At 46.6% G+C, this 16,855-nt stretch overlaps 1 protein-coding gene across 4 annotated transcripts in view; it reads right to left on the reverse strand.

Moving 5' to 3' along the window:
• Positions 1-6,390: 6,390 nt before the first annotated feature.
• SMYD3 (SET and MYND domain containing 3) overlaps positions 6,391-16,855 on the reverse strand; it is a 675,859-nt gene continuing 665,394 nt past the window's right edge. For all 4 annotated transcript variants that reach the window (XM_045453199.1, XM_045453200.1, XM_045453201.1 and 1 more), the window contains one exon: positions 6,391-6,695. In XM_045453199.1, coding sequence (XP_045309155.1) covers positions 6,594-6,695 — 102 coding nt within the window. In that variant the 3' untranslated portion in view covers positions 6,391-6,593. The remainder of the gene's footprint in view (positions 6,696-16,855) is intronic.

Consider the following 16,855-nt stretch of genomic DNA (forward strand, 5'->3'; position numbering starts at 1 on the left):
CTGTCATTATTTGCAGATGGCAATGCTATACATAGAAAACCCTAAAGACTCCACCAGAAAACTATTAGAAGTAATAAATGAATTTAGTAAAGTTACAGGATACAAAATTAATATACAGAAATTGGTTGTGTTTCTATATACTAATAAAGACATAGCAGAAAGAGACATTAAGAAAAATTTCCATTTATAATTGCGCCCAAAAGAATATCTAGGAATAAACTTAACCAAGGAGGTGAAAGATCTGTACTCTGAAAACTACAAAACACTGATGAAAGCAATTGAAGACAACACAAATGGAAAGATATACAATGTTCATGGATTGGAATTAATATTGCTATAATATTCATATTACCCAAAGCAATCTACACATTCAGTAAAATCCCTAGCAAAACACCAATAGTGTTTTTCTTAGAACTAGAACAAATAATCCTACCATTTGTATGGAACAACAAAAGACCCCAAATAGTCAAAGCAGTCTTGAGGAAGAGGAACAAAGCTGGAGGTGTCATAATCCCAGATTTTGAAATATATATAGAATCTATAATAATCAAAACAGTATGATACTGGCACAAACACAGACACATAGATCAATAGAACAGAACAGAGAGCTCAGAAATGATGCTTATATGGGCAATTAATATACAACTATACAATGGGGAAAAGACACTCTTCAATAAATGGTTCTGGGAAAACTGGACAGCTACATGCAAAGAATGAAACTAGATCATCTTTTAACACCACACATAAAAATAAGCTCCAAATGTATTAAACACCTAAATGCGAGATATGAAACCATGAAACTCTTAGAATAAAACATTAATCTCGTGACATTAGCCTTAGCAATATTTTTTACAGGCAAAGGAGAGAAAAGCAAAACTAAAGTTTCTAATGGCACTACACCAAAATAAAAAGCTTTCATACAGCAAAGGAAACCATTAACAAAACAAAAAGAGAACCTAATGAATAGGAGATATTTGCAAATGATATGTCTGGTAAGGAGATAACATCCAAACTATATAAAGAATTTCTACAACTGAACACCTACAAATAATCCAATCAAAAATAGGCAGAGGACCTGGACTAACACTGTTTCCAAAGAATACAGACAAATAACCAAAAGATACATGAAAAGACACTCAACATGTCTCATCATCAGGGAAATGCAAATCAAAGCCACACTGGGGTGTCACCTCAAACCTGTCAGAATGGCCATTATCAAAACAAAAAAAAAAACCCAAAACAAATAATATGTATTGGTAAGGGTGTGGGTAAGAGGGAACCCTTACACAGTATTGATGGGATAGTAAATTGGTGCAACCACTGTGGAAAACAGTATAGAATTTCCTAAAAAAACTTAAAAGTAGAAATACCATATGATACAGCAATTTTACTCCTGGGTAATTACCCAAAGAAAATGAATACAGTAATTCAAAAGATACATGCACCCCTATGTTTACTGCAGCATCATTCACAATAACCAAGATATGGAAGCAACCTAAGTATTCAGTGATAGATGAATGGGTAAAGAGGAATGGCATGTGCGTGCCCATACACATGGAATATGACTTAGCCATGAAAAAGAATGAGATCTTTTCATATTATCCTAAGTGAAATAATTCATACCAAAAACCCAAATACCACCATATGATTTCACTTAATATGTGGAATGTAAAAAACAAAACAAATAAACAAAAAGCAGAAAAGCCCATAAATACAGATAATAAATGGGTGGCTTCCAGGGGGGTAGGTGGGGGAGATGAGCAGAATGGTAAAGTGGAGTGGGAGGTACAGGCTTCCAGTTATGTAATTAATAAGTCAACAGAGATGAAAGGTATGGGATAAGTAATAGAGTCAATGGCATTGTTATAGCATGTGGTGACAGATGGCATCTATACTTGTGGTGAGCATAGCAGATGTATAGAGTTGTTAAATCACTGGGTTGTATACTTCTGATGTAACATTGCATGTCAACTACAATAAAAAATATAAATATACTTAAAAAATAAAATTAGAGAAATCAGTCATCCAGTAGGTCCTATGAAAGTATTCATGGGAAGCACAATTGGGAGAGTTCCAGTCTTTATATTTACTTTTTTTTTTTTTTTTAATTTTTAATGTTTATTTTTGAGAGAGAGAGAGAGTGTGAGCAGGGAAGGGGCAGAGAGCGAGGGAGACACAGAATCTGAAGCAGGCTCCAGGCTCTGAGCTATCTGCACAGAGCCCAATGCAGAGCTTGAACCCATGAACTGTGAGATCATGACCTGAACTCAAGTCGGGCACTTAACTGACTGAGCCACCCAGGTGCCCCTCTATATTTACTTTTAATATGCTATGTTGGCACATATTTTTAAAAAGGGTTGTAAATCATTTTCTCTCACAATTACAGTTAATAATGCACTTGTGGAATTTTTGCTTCCTAGCCCTGTGACTTTTCGATCTGCTAGTTTATATGTCTAGGATTCTAAAGGAGAAATGATTCCTCCAGGGAATACAACAGTGGCTCCGTAATCATGGACAGACTGCCTTATGGCCATTTGGACTCATCATGCCTCTGAATCAAAAGACAAAGAAGCAGATTACTATTCTGGTTGAATTGATTGAATCCCAATCTCTAATTGCTGCTATACAGTGGGGTGGACCAAGTCTGAACCAGGGGATTCTCTAACAAGTAAATCAGTTTAATGGAAGATTGAGGCATCCCAACATGGCAAGACCATTAAGTGTCAAGAGAGTTCAGGAATGATAAACTGAACTTCCACCAGGTGAAGAACCTTGACCAGGCAAGGTGCTGGCTGAAGACAGGAAGATGCCAGAATGTTGGAGAAGAATGATTTTTTAAAATATCAACTCAACTCAGGAACAGCTAAGAATCAGGAACCATTTGAGGAGGATTCATGGTGCTTAACTTTACAACAGGACCCCGGCTTACCCTAGAGTAGATTTCTTATGAAATGCCTTTTTGAAAATGCTATCCAAAGGAACTCAGGGCAAAATATTAAAGAAAAGTCAAAAAACAAGTGACAAACTGAGAGATGAAATATTACAGATAAAGGGAAAATCTTCCTAATACAGAAACAACTAAAGATGAGGGAAAAAAGACGAAAAGGAAAAAAAAAAACAAAAAAAAAAAACCCACAACAGTCTGATAGAAAATTGGACAAAAGACAGGCAAATAGCATTCACAGAAAGTTAGACAAAAGGCTTTTAAATATTTGAAGACATCAAACTTCGCCAATAAGAAAATTAAAAGTACACTGAGATACCATTTCTCACCCATGAGCTTAGCACAAAATTCAAAAGCTGAAAAACCCGCCCTGTTGTCAAGACTGAGGGGAGGCAGGCATTGTCATACAACCGGCTCAAGGTAAATGCCACAGTATTTCGCATATGCGTTTACCCTTGACTCAGGAATTTCGCTTGTGGGCTACTCTGAGTGTCACATCGTTTCCTGATTGGGCCAGAAGAGAATACTCGAGACAGAGCTCAGGGGAGGGCCCCCACGCAGGACTGTCTCTTTCATTCCCGCTGTGAAGCTTGACGGAGGGGCCTCTGTGGTTTGTGGCTGTCTGGCCTTGCCACGCTGTGGCCACCCTCTCTGCTGCCTGCATTCCTGCCTGGCTAGAGGAAGGCCGCCTTGAGCTCCCAGGGTGAGCAGGCCTTCCAGGCAGCCTTCCTGCCTGTACTCTTGGCATTCATATGGCATGGCCATAAATTATGCCCAGTGTGTTCATTTTCAGTTTAAATGTGTTCTTATCCCAGAGGAACAACTAATGGCGTCAAGTTACTGATGTGAAAAAAGCCTGCCGCTACAATCTATGGATTAATGGAATAGCAGTCCTGGAGGCTGGGGCGGCAATAAATCGTCAGCCACTGGTGACACAGATTTTAAATTATGTTCTCCGTCCCCTTCCCCCTTCTCCAAAGTTATTTTGCTGTAAAGATGTTGGGTAAACATTTACCATTGCTTAAATGTTTGCTTTCTATTAAAGTTGATGCAAGCAGGGCCCCTCCCTCTTAGGGGCCCTTCTCGCAGACAACGGGAAGTGAGCTGAGAGGGATTTAAAAGCTTGTCATGCTTTTTCGAGGAGGCGTGAGGGCAAATCTCCTTATCCAGGATCATCACTGATAAATTTCAGAAAATTGGCAAACACAGGGTTCTATCAGCGAACTCTGCTCATTTGGCATGTGAGTTCCTACCCCAACCTTCTGTTACAGCTTTTTTCTTTCCCTAATGAATTTAAAATGACGAGCCAACGTAATTCCCATCAGTGCTTTTGAAAGGTAGCAAATCTACTTCTCATTAGGCGAAGGACTCCAGGGTGTCTGCTGATGGACCACAGGGAGCTCAAGAGTCCCTGATCCAAAAAGCAAATTGTTCATATATATGTACATGGGTTTCTGGAAAGGTCTATGAATTTCATCCAATTCACTCAAAGTTCTATAACATGGATTGCATAGATGGCCACAATACCTCCCTCTCTTTCCACACCTTGCGATTGGATGACTGAGAGAAGAGGCTCTCCCCACCCCAGACTCTGGGCCGGCCTTGTGAATGGCTTTGGCCCGTGGGATATTGGCAAATGCAACACAAGCAGTTACGAGAAGTGCTTGCACATTGGGGCTTGCCTGCTTACCTTTCCTGGAACCCTGCTGCCCCGGGAACAAGGCTGGGCTAACCCCGGGAGCTACATGCCTCAGTCACCCCCGTTTCCCCAGCCGACCCACCTGCAACTGCAGACGGTGGTGTAGGCAGCCAAGATCAGCCACGCCTGGGCCAGACCATAACTGTCTAGCTCAACTGCTAAAGTACAGAATCGTGGATAAGTGTTATCTTGAGCCACTAAGCGTGTTACACAGTAAAAGCTAACGGACACAAATACTACACCAGAGAGCGTGCATTTTGAGAACAAGGGGCATAACTTATTCAGTCTTTGTATTGCCTTTTCCTAAACACACAGTAACTATTCAATATATATTTGCTGAATTGGGTAGAGTTGGTTGTTCGTAAAGACTGAGATGAAGCCACTTTCTCAAGGTGACTTAGTAAATTAGGAGGGATTCCAGAGCACTGATGCTGGGCCTCTGTTTTCTTTTTTTTTTTTTTTTAAATTTTTTTTTTTTTTCAACGTTTATTTATTTTTGGGACAGAGAGAGACAGAGCATGAACGGGGGAGGGGCAGAGAGAGAGGGAGACACAGAATCGGAAACAGGCCCCAGGCTCTGAGCCATCAGCCCAGAGCCCGACGCGGGGCTCGAACTCACGGACCGCGAGATTGTGACCTGGCTGAAGTCGGACGCTTAACCGACTGCGCCACCCAGGCGCCCCTGGGCCTCTGTTTTCTTATAAAATGGGCTTCAGAATACCTACTGTGTTGTGCTACTGTGGTTATTGGAGATCCTGTGTGCCCCGGAGATAAGGCTTGATACTTGCCTGTGACTGGGGCAGAGGCCAGCTGACAGAAAGGTGCAGAGTGCACCAGCAAGCCCGATACTGAGCACATTTCCATGGTCAGAGTAATTGCCAGGCATTGGGCAAGCAGATTCCAGCTTCCAGTGGCCAGCTTTCTCTGCTGCCTGCCGTGGCCATGTGGCTGGAAGCCTTGTCTCTCCCTGTGTGAAGGGCCAGGCCACAACTCCCAGTAAGTAGCTCCTTTCCTGGCTTGTAAAATAAGGTGTGGCTGACTGGGGCCTCCCTAAGAACGCCCGCAGCCGCCGGAACCAAGGGCTGCAACTCCTGCCCGAGCCCCATCCAACCAGGAGGGACTGAACTGCTCACAGGGTCACGGAGCCATAAAACAAACCACCTTTTTTTCTGAATTTGTCTAATGCAGAAAGGTGGAAAAGCAGCCATGGGATTGGGAAATAGGAGGAAGCAAAAACAAACCTGATGTGAGCTGGGGTGCAGGGTGAGGGAGCTTCGTGGCATGCACGTCACATGGTCAAGCCACAGATGGAGGGAATTACAGAAAAAATTTCCAAGTTAAAAAAACATGACATATACAGAGTTACAGAATGCATAGAATTATACAAAGAACCCAAGACATTTGAAAAAACATTTTTTTTTCCCATTAAGACTTCCTATGCTTTTCTAATAGCACCTAAAATGACTTCTTTCTAGGACCTAGGATAAAACTTTGTGTTAGAGATGTATTGGGGTGTAAATAATGGATACATATATCATTTACTACAAACAGTAAAGAAAACATTCTGCTTTTTTGACAAAATGGACATTGAGTTTTTGCTTGTAAAAACATTGATTTTTATCCAGTTATCCCCCCAGATATTCAAGGAGAAGATTCAACGTACACTGCTATGCTTTTACTAGAACTTTCTAGCCTTCATGTTGAGATGTGGAACATTAAAGTCACCAACGAGTAAACAATTAGCAGATGACATTTTCAACCAATTTTTTTGTATTTATTATTGTGCTTCTCTACAACTAATGATTCTTGTGGTTTGCACATGGTATGCCTGCTTATTTACCTACATAAACACAGCCTAGCATTCCCAGAGGGGAGGCCCACAAACAGTGCGGCACATGTGACCTCCACCAGGCATTCAATATGGATATGAGCCATCTTTGCCTGTGCCCCTTAGGATGCTCTTATGTGGGCGTCACATTCTTCTAAGAGGAGGATCAAGTCTTCAATCAGGCTGTGCTCTCTGCCGTGTGTCACTCTCATAATGTCAAAAGCCTATTGGAAAAAGAAAGAAGACAGATTATGTTAGAGTAGACAGTTAGGTTTCAACAGGACGCCTGGAGACCCACAAAACTGGAGTCAGGGCCAGCTCTTGGGGGCAGCGGTTAGAGACCTGTCGGCACCACTCCAAAACAAAGCCACAAGAAGCCGGATCTGACCAGATAGGCCCAAGACAAAGAAGGCTGGAAACCCTGACTAAGGGAGAAAAGGCATGAAATCCTGCTCCCAAGAAATCCCCTCCTCAAGTAAAAAGTATTCCACCCTCTAGTTAACAACTGTCAATAAAGATGGAGACCCCGGGGCACGCAGCTCTCTCTCTTGAGCTCACTTGCACTCACATCTTGAGGGCAAACACTCCCTTTAACAAACTTTCCTACTTGCACCTCTCAACCACTGTGTCTGGTATATCCTCAAATTCTTTCTTGTGATGAGACCCAGAGCCTTTGGCGACACTGTGCGGATGGGCCGGGTGGAGGCCTCAGGGCTCGGTGTCTCCCCAGTCCACCCGATAGCATCTTGATCCAAAAGTAGGCGGGCCCCTGCCTGCTCATCTCTTTCCCACGATACCTGGGCGTGGAGAACCCGTGGTCTGCAGCGTGAGCAGTACTGTGATTCTCCAAGCCACACAGTAAGGGGCAGGGTGAATTTTACATGTGTTTGTAGATGGCACACTCCCAATGAGTAGTGCCAGGTGTGGTGTCCAACAATGATCTTCAGGGCTTGTTAGTGCAGGGGGTTGTGGGTGGTTAGGTTTAAGAATAAAAACTAAAAATAATTAAGTGGTATTAAAGATGAGATTCTATGCTGCCATCACCTTAAAATTTCAGTTTTGCATGCTGCATTCAGTTCTCATACGCACTGGGCTTATGATGTACACATACTTTTGTATTCTTTTCATGTCATATTACAGTGTCAGCATTTGGACAATCGCTTCTTTCACTCCCCATGTTCAATTCAGCCTCCATAATATTTCTGAAATCTGGGTGGGCTCGTGACCACTTCAGTGAGAACAGTATAAGGAATGCTATTGACTTCCAGGGCTAGGTTAAAGAGGCCGTGCAGCCTCTGCCCCTTTCACCAGTGTGTTTGCTCCTGGGGCCGTGAGTCGCCATGCTGTGGAGAGGCCATGTGTACGTGCTCTGGTAGACAGTCCTCGTTGAGCCCATCCTTCAGGTCCTCCGGGCCTAGACACCAGAAATTGGCATAAAGAAGTGTTCAGGGGTGCCTGGCAGGCTCAGCTGGAAGAGCATGTAACTCTTGGTCTCAGGGTCGTGAGTTTGAGCCCCATGTTGGGTGGAAGCATCCAGGTGACTCCAGCCGCTAGCCAGAAGACATCCAGGTTCCCGTCTTCCTTGCTGAAACCCCAGACGTTGAAGGAAAAGGGCCAGCTGCTCCTGTTGTCATCTGTTTGAATTCCTGACCCACAGAATCTGTGATCATAGTAAAGTTGTGGTTGGAACTTTGGAATAGTTTTGGAATATTTGCTCAGCTTTGGAATGGTTTGTTACAGAGCAATGATATTTGTGCAGTAAATAAATTAGAAACCCTGTCCTCGTGCACCACCCAGTAGGGGGCTGGCAGGAAAGGGGAGGGGGGCACAGGTCCATTGTACTGAATGTGGACGTGTCTTCACACAGGCTCTCAGCCTTGGTTGCAAAGTATTACCAACCAGGGAGCCTCACAAGAGACCCTAACGCCCAGACCCCACACACAGGATTAACCAAAACCTGGCCTCTTGGGGGGAGAGGGGGAGGCTGGGGGTTCAGGGGATTCTGATGTGCCCTTGGGGTTGAGAATGACATACAGTGCGCTCTTAACAAACACTAGCAGTGTTTTATTATTCAATGTTAATTTATAGCCAGCATAATTACCATTTTAATGGTTGTGTGCAATTAATTCTATCATGTTTACAGACCATCAGTCACTAAGCTACTCTTGGAAATTCAGATCACTTTCAATTTTTGACAAAAAAATGATATGATACAGATCTTCCAACTCAGGACACTTTTTGCCTTTGCTGAATATTTGCTTAAGATCAATTCCTAGGGATTCCCGGGTAGGAAGACCTTTGCAGCTAGAGACATAAAAACTGGAAGCAAAGTGGTCGCATCCTCAGACCCCTTCGTTCTGTGGGGGAGGAAACCTAGACCCGGAGAAGCAAAGCGGCCAGGCCCGGAAATGCTTTCAGCCTGTGTTCCTGGCTTCTCATTCTGGCCTCTTTAAAAATGTCCCCTGCACAGTAATAAAGGAAAACAGGCAGGCAGAAGGGTCTGGATGTAGCTGCTGGGAGAGAGAGGAAAGAGACAGCAAGAGGAGGACCCGCCAGCTTGGGCTCTGGTCTCCAGCCTGAAGGAGAGCAGTGCTCATCACGGAGTCCAGACACGACCCTGCCGACAGGCAGTCCTGTCACCCGGTGACATCCCAGCTGGGAAACCCAGAAGGTTCTGATTAACTTGAGTGGGTCTGGCCTGGGGGGGAGGGTGGTGGAGGCAGCCCCACCTTGCCGGCAGCCAAGCTCTGTGAGATCCCTCTGGAGGGAGGATCAAAAACAAATGTTTGAAACCATTCTGGGAACAAAGGTGTCCCATTTCATCCCCCTCCCCTCCCCCCACTGGGGCTCCTCTCTGGGTCCTCAGTCAGTCTAGAGACCTTAAGGTCTGAGGTGGAAAGCGGCCTGAAAGCAGGACTGCAATGAGAGATCACAGAGATGCTTCGAGTCTTTGACGGGAAAGCCTCTTACTTGAAAGCTCTGGGATGTTCTCGTCCCTTCTACTCGGCGGAGGAAGGTGAGTGGGCCAGAAGCACTGCCCGAACACCTCTCTGCTTAAAGGGAAATGACCCTCTGCCCTGCCCCACTAACCTGTGGTCCAGAGAAAGGTCAGGCCTAATCTGGGATGGCTCACTTCCTTCCTGGCACCTCATGGAGGCCCTCTGCCGGACGAGGCCCTGGCCTTATTGCCCAGGAGGACGCCCCAATGGGCTGTGCGTTTGACTCCGGCTAAATGACAAATGTCATCTTCGTATTCCTCTGACAAGGTGAGGTTGATGTGCATGTCTTCACACACTATGGGCTGCAATCTTCCCTCCTTTCTGCCTTTCCTCCAGCCATCATTTGCACTTTCTTCCCCCTTCCAGCTTTAGAAATAAGGTCTGTTCCTCAAGAGCTGAGGTTAATTGTGGCTGATCCAGAGTCTTCCTGTTCATGAGAGGGACAGACCTGCTTAGGACACGTGCCCAAGCGCCAGTAGGAGGCTTGCAGCCGTCCTGGAATCACAGAGCCCCAGGAAGGAAGGGGACACTGCCTGGCTTTCTCCAGGCCTCACTGCCACACCTCCGTGCCTGCTTCCTTACGGAAGGGCCATGAGGACCCTCTGGTCCAGTCACGTTGTGGCCTGACTCGTGGGCGCAGGGTGGGCACCAGCTCTCAGGACGCGAGCCGGTGTTCACTCCATGGCTGCATTGTGCAGCCTCCACCTGAAGCTAGTCTTCATGACCGAGGGGGGGACCAGAGGTTCCCCCGTACCCAGACATGGCTTCTGAGACATCTAGAGGGATCTCCCAGTCAAGATGCTCTTGGTGGTGCTCTGTGTTCTCTTATTTGGTGGTGAATGCAGCAAGGGAAGCAAAGGCAGGGGCAGGGGGCAACCCCCGGACATTATGTACAAGATTTGAGACACTAAGAAGATTTTGTCCATGGGGAGCTGGAAGCAGAGAGCAAACGGGTATAGCTGGGGCACTGGACCGACTGGAAGATACTGAAAGAGCGTCTGCATCATTTGTCTAGAAGGTGAAACTGAGTAGAAGTACAATAAACAAGTAGGCGTTACAATTTATGAGGGATGGCTGGAGTGGAAGAGAACCAGAGAGAAAGGAAAGAAAGAAATAGCATTCAGTATGTGCAAAGTATGTCAGAGCCTGTCCTCTGTATTTGTGTGAAGGACCAGTCACTCTGGGTGGACAGGGAGTGAGTGGGGACTCAGACCTGGTGAGAGAAGAGATCTGGTCCTCGTCTTGGGCGTCAGCCCTCATTGACGTAAGACAGGAGCACCGTGTGGCTGTGGGCCCAGATCTCTACGGGGGCCACAAACCTTCAGCCCAGTGGGCGAGGGGGGCTTTGCCCTCCCAAATAAAGTTACAGTAAATCCCTGACAGACCGGAGCAGCCGTTTCATGTAGCTCTGTGTGTCCCCTCAGCCCCTCCCACACATGCGCACATCAGACAGAAAGGACAATTTTAGTTTAATTTCCTGCAGCAGTATATAAAACAGATTAAGGAAATATAAAATTGGAGCCGGCTTGCGCTGGGAAAAGCTTATCTCTTTCCATTAAATTTTATTTTTATAATAGTAGCATTTAAAAAGAGCCTCCACATCATCTTCCACAGAGGACTCGTTTGGAGCCTCCAAGGGGGGCTGCTGGGCCACGTATGGACTCTAAATGTCACACGAGAAATGGCAGCGCTGATTGTCTGCCACAGGACATGCGTGGTTCATTCAGGAATAAAGGCAGGGGCCCAGGACTGATTTAAATCTCATCACGTCTTTTTTTTTTTTTTTTTTTTTTGAGTAATTTTAAAATTGTGGTCTTATATTAAATAGGTTGAATCAAATTATGATTTAAAGTTGCAAACAATAGCTTTCTTATTAATTTTTAATACAAATATATTAAGCTTATCAAGGATCTCATATACTCTCTACCAGGAGCCTGAGGGAATCCAATAAATGACTTCCCCAAGCATGATTTAAATATGGATTTAAAATCAGAGGGAGGGGCTCCTGGGTGGCTCAATGGGTTAAGCGTCCGGCTCTTGACTTTGGCTCAGGTCGTATTCTCCCTGTTTATGAGTTTGAGCCCCACATCCTGCTTGGGATTCTCCCTCCCTCCTTCCCTCTCTGTCAGGATAAGTAAACGAAAAAAATCAGAGGGAAAAGAAATGTGTGCCTGATAAGAAGCTCTGGAATCCCATCACATCACACCCAGTGTACAGGATGTGTGTATGTAGGTTTTTCTCTAGCAAGTCAGTGGTTCTTATGAGATTCACAAATAACGTGAGCAAAGAGGTTAGCAGGTTAAGGAACAGGAGCAAGAGAACCGCGAGCTCCGAATCAGCCACGTCGGGGCTTACGTTTGGGGTGTAGGCGGGAGTGGGAGGTGCATTCAGCTTTCTTTGGCTGTGCCTGAATAGCTCATAGCTGTGTGGGGTAGACAGGGGGGTCCGGGGCTCGTGGCCTATGCTAAAGGGATCCTCAAAACGTAAGATGCTTCAACAGAATGAAATGAGAAGGGAAATAATATGGTGTAATGTAAAAAAATTACATCTAAATAACAAATGATTACTGAAGGGGAAGAAGTCTGTTTTCTTCCAGCCTGCTTGCAGCTAACAGGGCACTAACAAAGCGGTTAGTCTAGCCCAGGGTAGGGGGATCAGCAGCTCGGAGAGCGAGCTTACGGGACAGAAACAGGCTCACTGAAGGACAGCCCGGCCGAGGGCAGCTGCAGGGGAGCTCCGATAAGTCAAATTAGATGCTAACAAAATCCTTCCAAGGAGTAAGTGGCAGGGAATGGAAACAGATTAGAGACAGGAGAAAGCAGGAGAGCAGCACCGCGAGGGGACCCCAGGACTCTCCTGCGGCAGCAGTCACAAGGATTTCAGCAGGGCCCAGTGGTGAAAGCCTAAACCAAATCTGTGTTGGGCTAAGGGGATCCCTTTCCTGGAGGAGGCTGGCCTAATGGAATCTGTAGCAAATTTCTGTTTCTGAAGCGGCACTCATTTCTGCTCTAGAGTCAGCCTTTGAAACCCGAAAGGGTTTCAAGCCCTTTTGTCCTATTGTTTCCAGAGTCTCTAAGAAAGAATGTGTAGGAGTGCTAGCCTAAAGAGAACATCAGCTTCGGAAGGCAGAGAAGAGAGCTTCCCTTTCCCCTCTCCGGGTTCCCTGAGCCAGGAGAAAACTCAGGAAAGGAGGCTTTCTGCAGGATGAAACTGACCCGCTCCTATTCCTAGACCCCCAGGTCCTATGAGCTGGCAAAGAAATGGACATGTGGCCTGTGTGATCCGGTACTTTGTAATACGGAGACATGGATAGATAGGTAATTTGATAGATAGCGAATATCCTAGCTTCTCACAGAGATTCTAAAACCCTTTGGAATTTCCTAAGTGCTGAAAGCAATAAAGGGGTCTCATGTTAACAAGGTGACTTTCAGAAAGCACCTAAGGATGGGGGCTGGTTGCCAGGAGAACCAAGGCGTGACTGACCTTTAGGAGAAGGGAGAGGTTGGAGGCTGAATCACTTGCCAACAGCCAGCGATTTAATCAATCATACCTAGGTAATGAAGTCTCTGTAAAAACCACTATAAAGGATGGGGTTTGAAGAGCTTCCGCATTGGTGAACACGTGGAGATTTGGGGAGAGTGGTGAGCTCTGAGAGCACAGAAGCTCTGGGCCGTTTCCCCAGACCCTGCCCTATGCCTCTCTTCTGTCCGGTTTATCCTGATTTATAGTATTCTACGATACACTGGTGAGCAAACTGTTCCTCTGAGTTCCGTGAGCCACCCTAGCAGATCAGTTGAACCTAAGGAGAGGGGGTCCTTGGAGTCTCCAGTGTGTATAGCTGGTCAGTCAGAAGCGCAGGTGACAACCTGGCGTGCCCTCAGCATCCACAGTAGAGGGTGGCCCTGTGGGGCTGAGCCCCTAACCTGTGGGATCCGGTGCTGTCTCTGGGTAGATGGTGTCAGAATTGAACTGAACTTAGGACACTCAGCTGGTGTGGGAAGACCCTTGCCACACACTGGAATTGGGTGATCAGACCCTCACTCTGCCAGTAGGTGGTCAGGAAAGGTCCAGACAAGATCTGGTCCACTAGCCATAGACACACTACATATGCACACTAGCCAAAGGGACAGGACCAGGGTGGGACTTTTAAAGATCTCAGTTCATTAAAAAAAGTACTTGTTGAACAGAACTTGCTGTGACTGGGGCATGTGTATCTATGTTAGGCAGCACCAGGAGATACACAAGGTAAAGTCGGGGCCCCTTGTGGAATCCTACACAACTTGGGGAAACAGAACATGTCCCTGTGGAATGCTGGGAGCAGTTACATGACATAATTGTCAGCAATGGAAACGCCGTATTATCCCAAGCTACAAACATCAGTGCTGAAGGGACGGCAGGACTAGTGGCGGGAACGATCGGCACGAGGGTTCCTATAACCATAAACATCCTTGATCGTCTCAAAATACTTGGGACTTAGCAGAACAGTCTCACATACTACCTCATTTACTTCTCAGAACCACTCTGTGGGGTAGGTATTATCCCCGTTTTAAAACTAAGAAAGCTAGATTCGGAGCGATTAAGAGACTCGCGTCAAGGCATGGGACTGCCACGTGAACCTCCTCCCTCGAAAGCTGAGCGCTCTTGACCAGGCTACACTGCCAGGCACACGTCTATCTGCATTCTGGTTGATGATAAAACCTGGTGAGACGCTCAGTGACTTCCAGAGCCAAACGGGAAGTCTGGGGTCAGGCCATGGTGTAACGCAAGCCTCGGGGCAGACTTGCTGATCCTGCTCCGAGAATCTCATTCGTAGCTCTCAGGGTCCTTGCAGGGGTTCACCTTTGGTACCAAGGGAAGGAGATGCGAAATAAGACCGTTAACAGAGGAAGCTTCTGGAGGTGAGGTTAACGTCGCGAGAACGTGAGGAAGGCAGTATGGAATGGGGGCCTGAGGGATACAGAAGGGCAGAAAGTGTGAGATGGGTGGGGATGGCCACAGCAGCCACCCAGTCCATGTGGCCCCGGAAATCGACATGTAAATGTCTGCTTGGGCTCCTGTGTCTGCAGCCGAGGGTATCAGAGGTCCCCTTCCAGAGTTCTGCACACACAGGCAACATCAAGCCTCACTCGATGAATGAAGCGCTCCAAACTGCCCCCGGGGCTGGCATCGGGGGCTCACAGATCGGAAGGGGTTTCTGCACATGGGGTCTTACTAGAGAGTCCCATCTATTTCACTGGGCCAGTGTAGGAGAAAAGAGAGTCTTGGACTCCAGCCTGGACTTAGTGACCTGTTTGTTTACACGTTTGCCCCCTCCCCTAAACGGGAAGGACAACACTGGGCCTTACTCAGATTCATACAAGAATTCCAGGGGCGCCTGGGTGGCGCAGTTGGTTAAGCGTCCGACTTCAGCCAGGTCACGATCTCGCGGTCCGTGAGTTCGAGCCCCGCGTCAGGCTCTGGGCTGATGGCTCAGAGCCTGGAGCCTGTTTCGGATTCTGTGTCTCCCTCTCTCTCTGCCCCTCCCCCGTTCATGCTCTGTCTCTCTCTGTCCCCAAAATAAACAAACGTTGAAAAAAAAAAAAAAAAAAAGAATTCCATCAATCTCCTAGTTGAAGAACCTAGAGCGGGCTCCACGTCACTATGACTCTAGACAGGCTCCTGCATGCCTCCGTGCCATGACTCCTTTGTTTCTCTTCTTTTTCTTTCTTTTTAAATATTTATTTTTGGAAGAGTGTAAGTGGAGAGGGGCAGAGGAATGGAACTGGGGTCTGCACTGACAGGCTGACGGCACAGAGCCCAAGATGGGGCTTGAACTCATGAACCCAACCGCGAGATCATGACCTGAGCTGACGTCAGACACTAAACGGACTGTTCGGAAGCCATGGTTTGGGGGAGAGGAGCTCTCTGCTGGGGTGGAAAGGCCAGGACCAGAGAGCCAGCGGCACAGGAGCCTCATCAAGAGGGTGAAAATAAACCTCACCCTTTCCTGTCTTCCAACGCAGACCCAGTTCTCCCATGTACTTTCTCGGCACTTACTGCCACCATCGTGCTGACCTCTCTCCCTCCACCCCCCGTTCTCCAACAGGGAATCCCTCCTAAGTTCCAAGTACCTTGTCTGCCCCCGAACTGGTTACAGAGGTAACTGCAAAAACCTCACGGTCACCTGGGCATCAGGTATTCTGTTTACAGGATACCTCATTTTAGTGCTTTACTGTGCCTCTCGGGTGCTGTGGTGGTATTTTTTTAACTGAGGGTCTGTGGCCATGCTGTGAAGCAAGTCTGTGGGTGCCCGTCTTCCAAGAGCATTTGCTCACTTCCTGCCTCCGTGTCACATTTTGGTAATTCTCACAGTATTTCAACTTTTCCATTATTATTGCATTTGGTATGTGGTCTGTGATCAGACATCTTTGATGTCACCATTGTGTAATTGGTTTGGGGCCCCACAAACCATGCCCATATAAGACACATATAATATGTATATAATAAATATTGTGTGCTCTGCTCCACCAACTGGCTGCCCCCACCCCAGCCTCCCTGTTCCCTGAGACAGGGAATTAGGCCATATTATATTGAATATACTGATTAATAGTCCTACGGTGGCCTCTGTGTGTTCAGGTGACAGGAAGAGTTACACATCTCTCACCTTAAAAGCTAGAAATGGTGAAGCTGAGTGAGGAAGGCACATTGAAGCTGATAGAAAGCCAGGCCTCGTGCACCAAGCAGCGAGCCAAGCTGTGGATGCAAAGGGAAAGTTCTTGAAGGAAATTACAACTGCTACTCCAGGGAACACACGAATGACAAGACAGCGAAACAGCCGTACCGCCGACCTGGACAAAGCGTCCATGGTCTGGACAGAAGAGCCAACAGCCACGACATTCCCTTAAGCCACAGCCTGACCCAGAGCAGGGCCCTGGCTCCCTTCAAATCTGTGAAGGCTCAGAGAGGGGAGGAAGCCTCAGAAGAGAAGTCTGAGCTGGCAGAGGCTGGGTCACGAGGTTTAAGGGAAGAAGCCGTCTCTGTAAAAGTACAGGGCGAGGAAGCAAGTCTGATGGAGAAGCTGCAGCAAGTTCTCCAGAAGGTCTAGCTGAGAGAATTGATGAGGGGGCTACACTCAACCACAGATCTCAGTGTAGACAAAACAGCCTTGCATTGGAAGACGCCATCTAGGACTTTCATGGCTGGAGAGGAGTCTGTGCCTGGCTTCAAAGCCTCAAAGGACAGGCTGACTCTCTTGTGAGGGGCTAATGCAGCTGGTGACTTGAAATTCTGACCTACTACTTAGAAAAAAAAGATTCCTTTCAAAACATGACTGCTCATTGACAATGTACCTGGGCACCCAAGAGCGCTGATGGAGACGGACAATGAGATTAGTCCTGTTTCATGTC

Source organism: Leopardus geoffroyi, chromosome C3 (assembly GCF_018350155.1).
Source record: "Leopardus geoffroyi isolate Oge1 chromosome C3, O.geoffroyi_Oge1_pat1.0, whole genome shotgun sequence".
In the NCBI taxonomy this organism is placed as follows: domain Eukaryota; kingdom Metazoa; phylum Chordata; class Mammalia; order Carnivora; family Felidae; genus Leopardus; species Leopardus geoffroyi.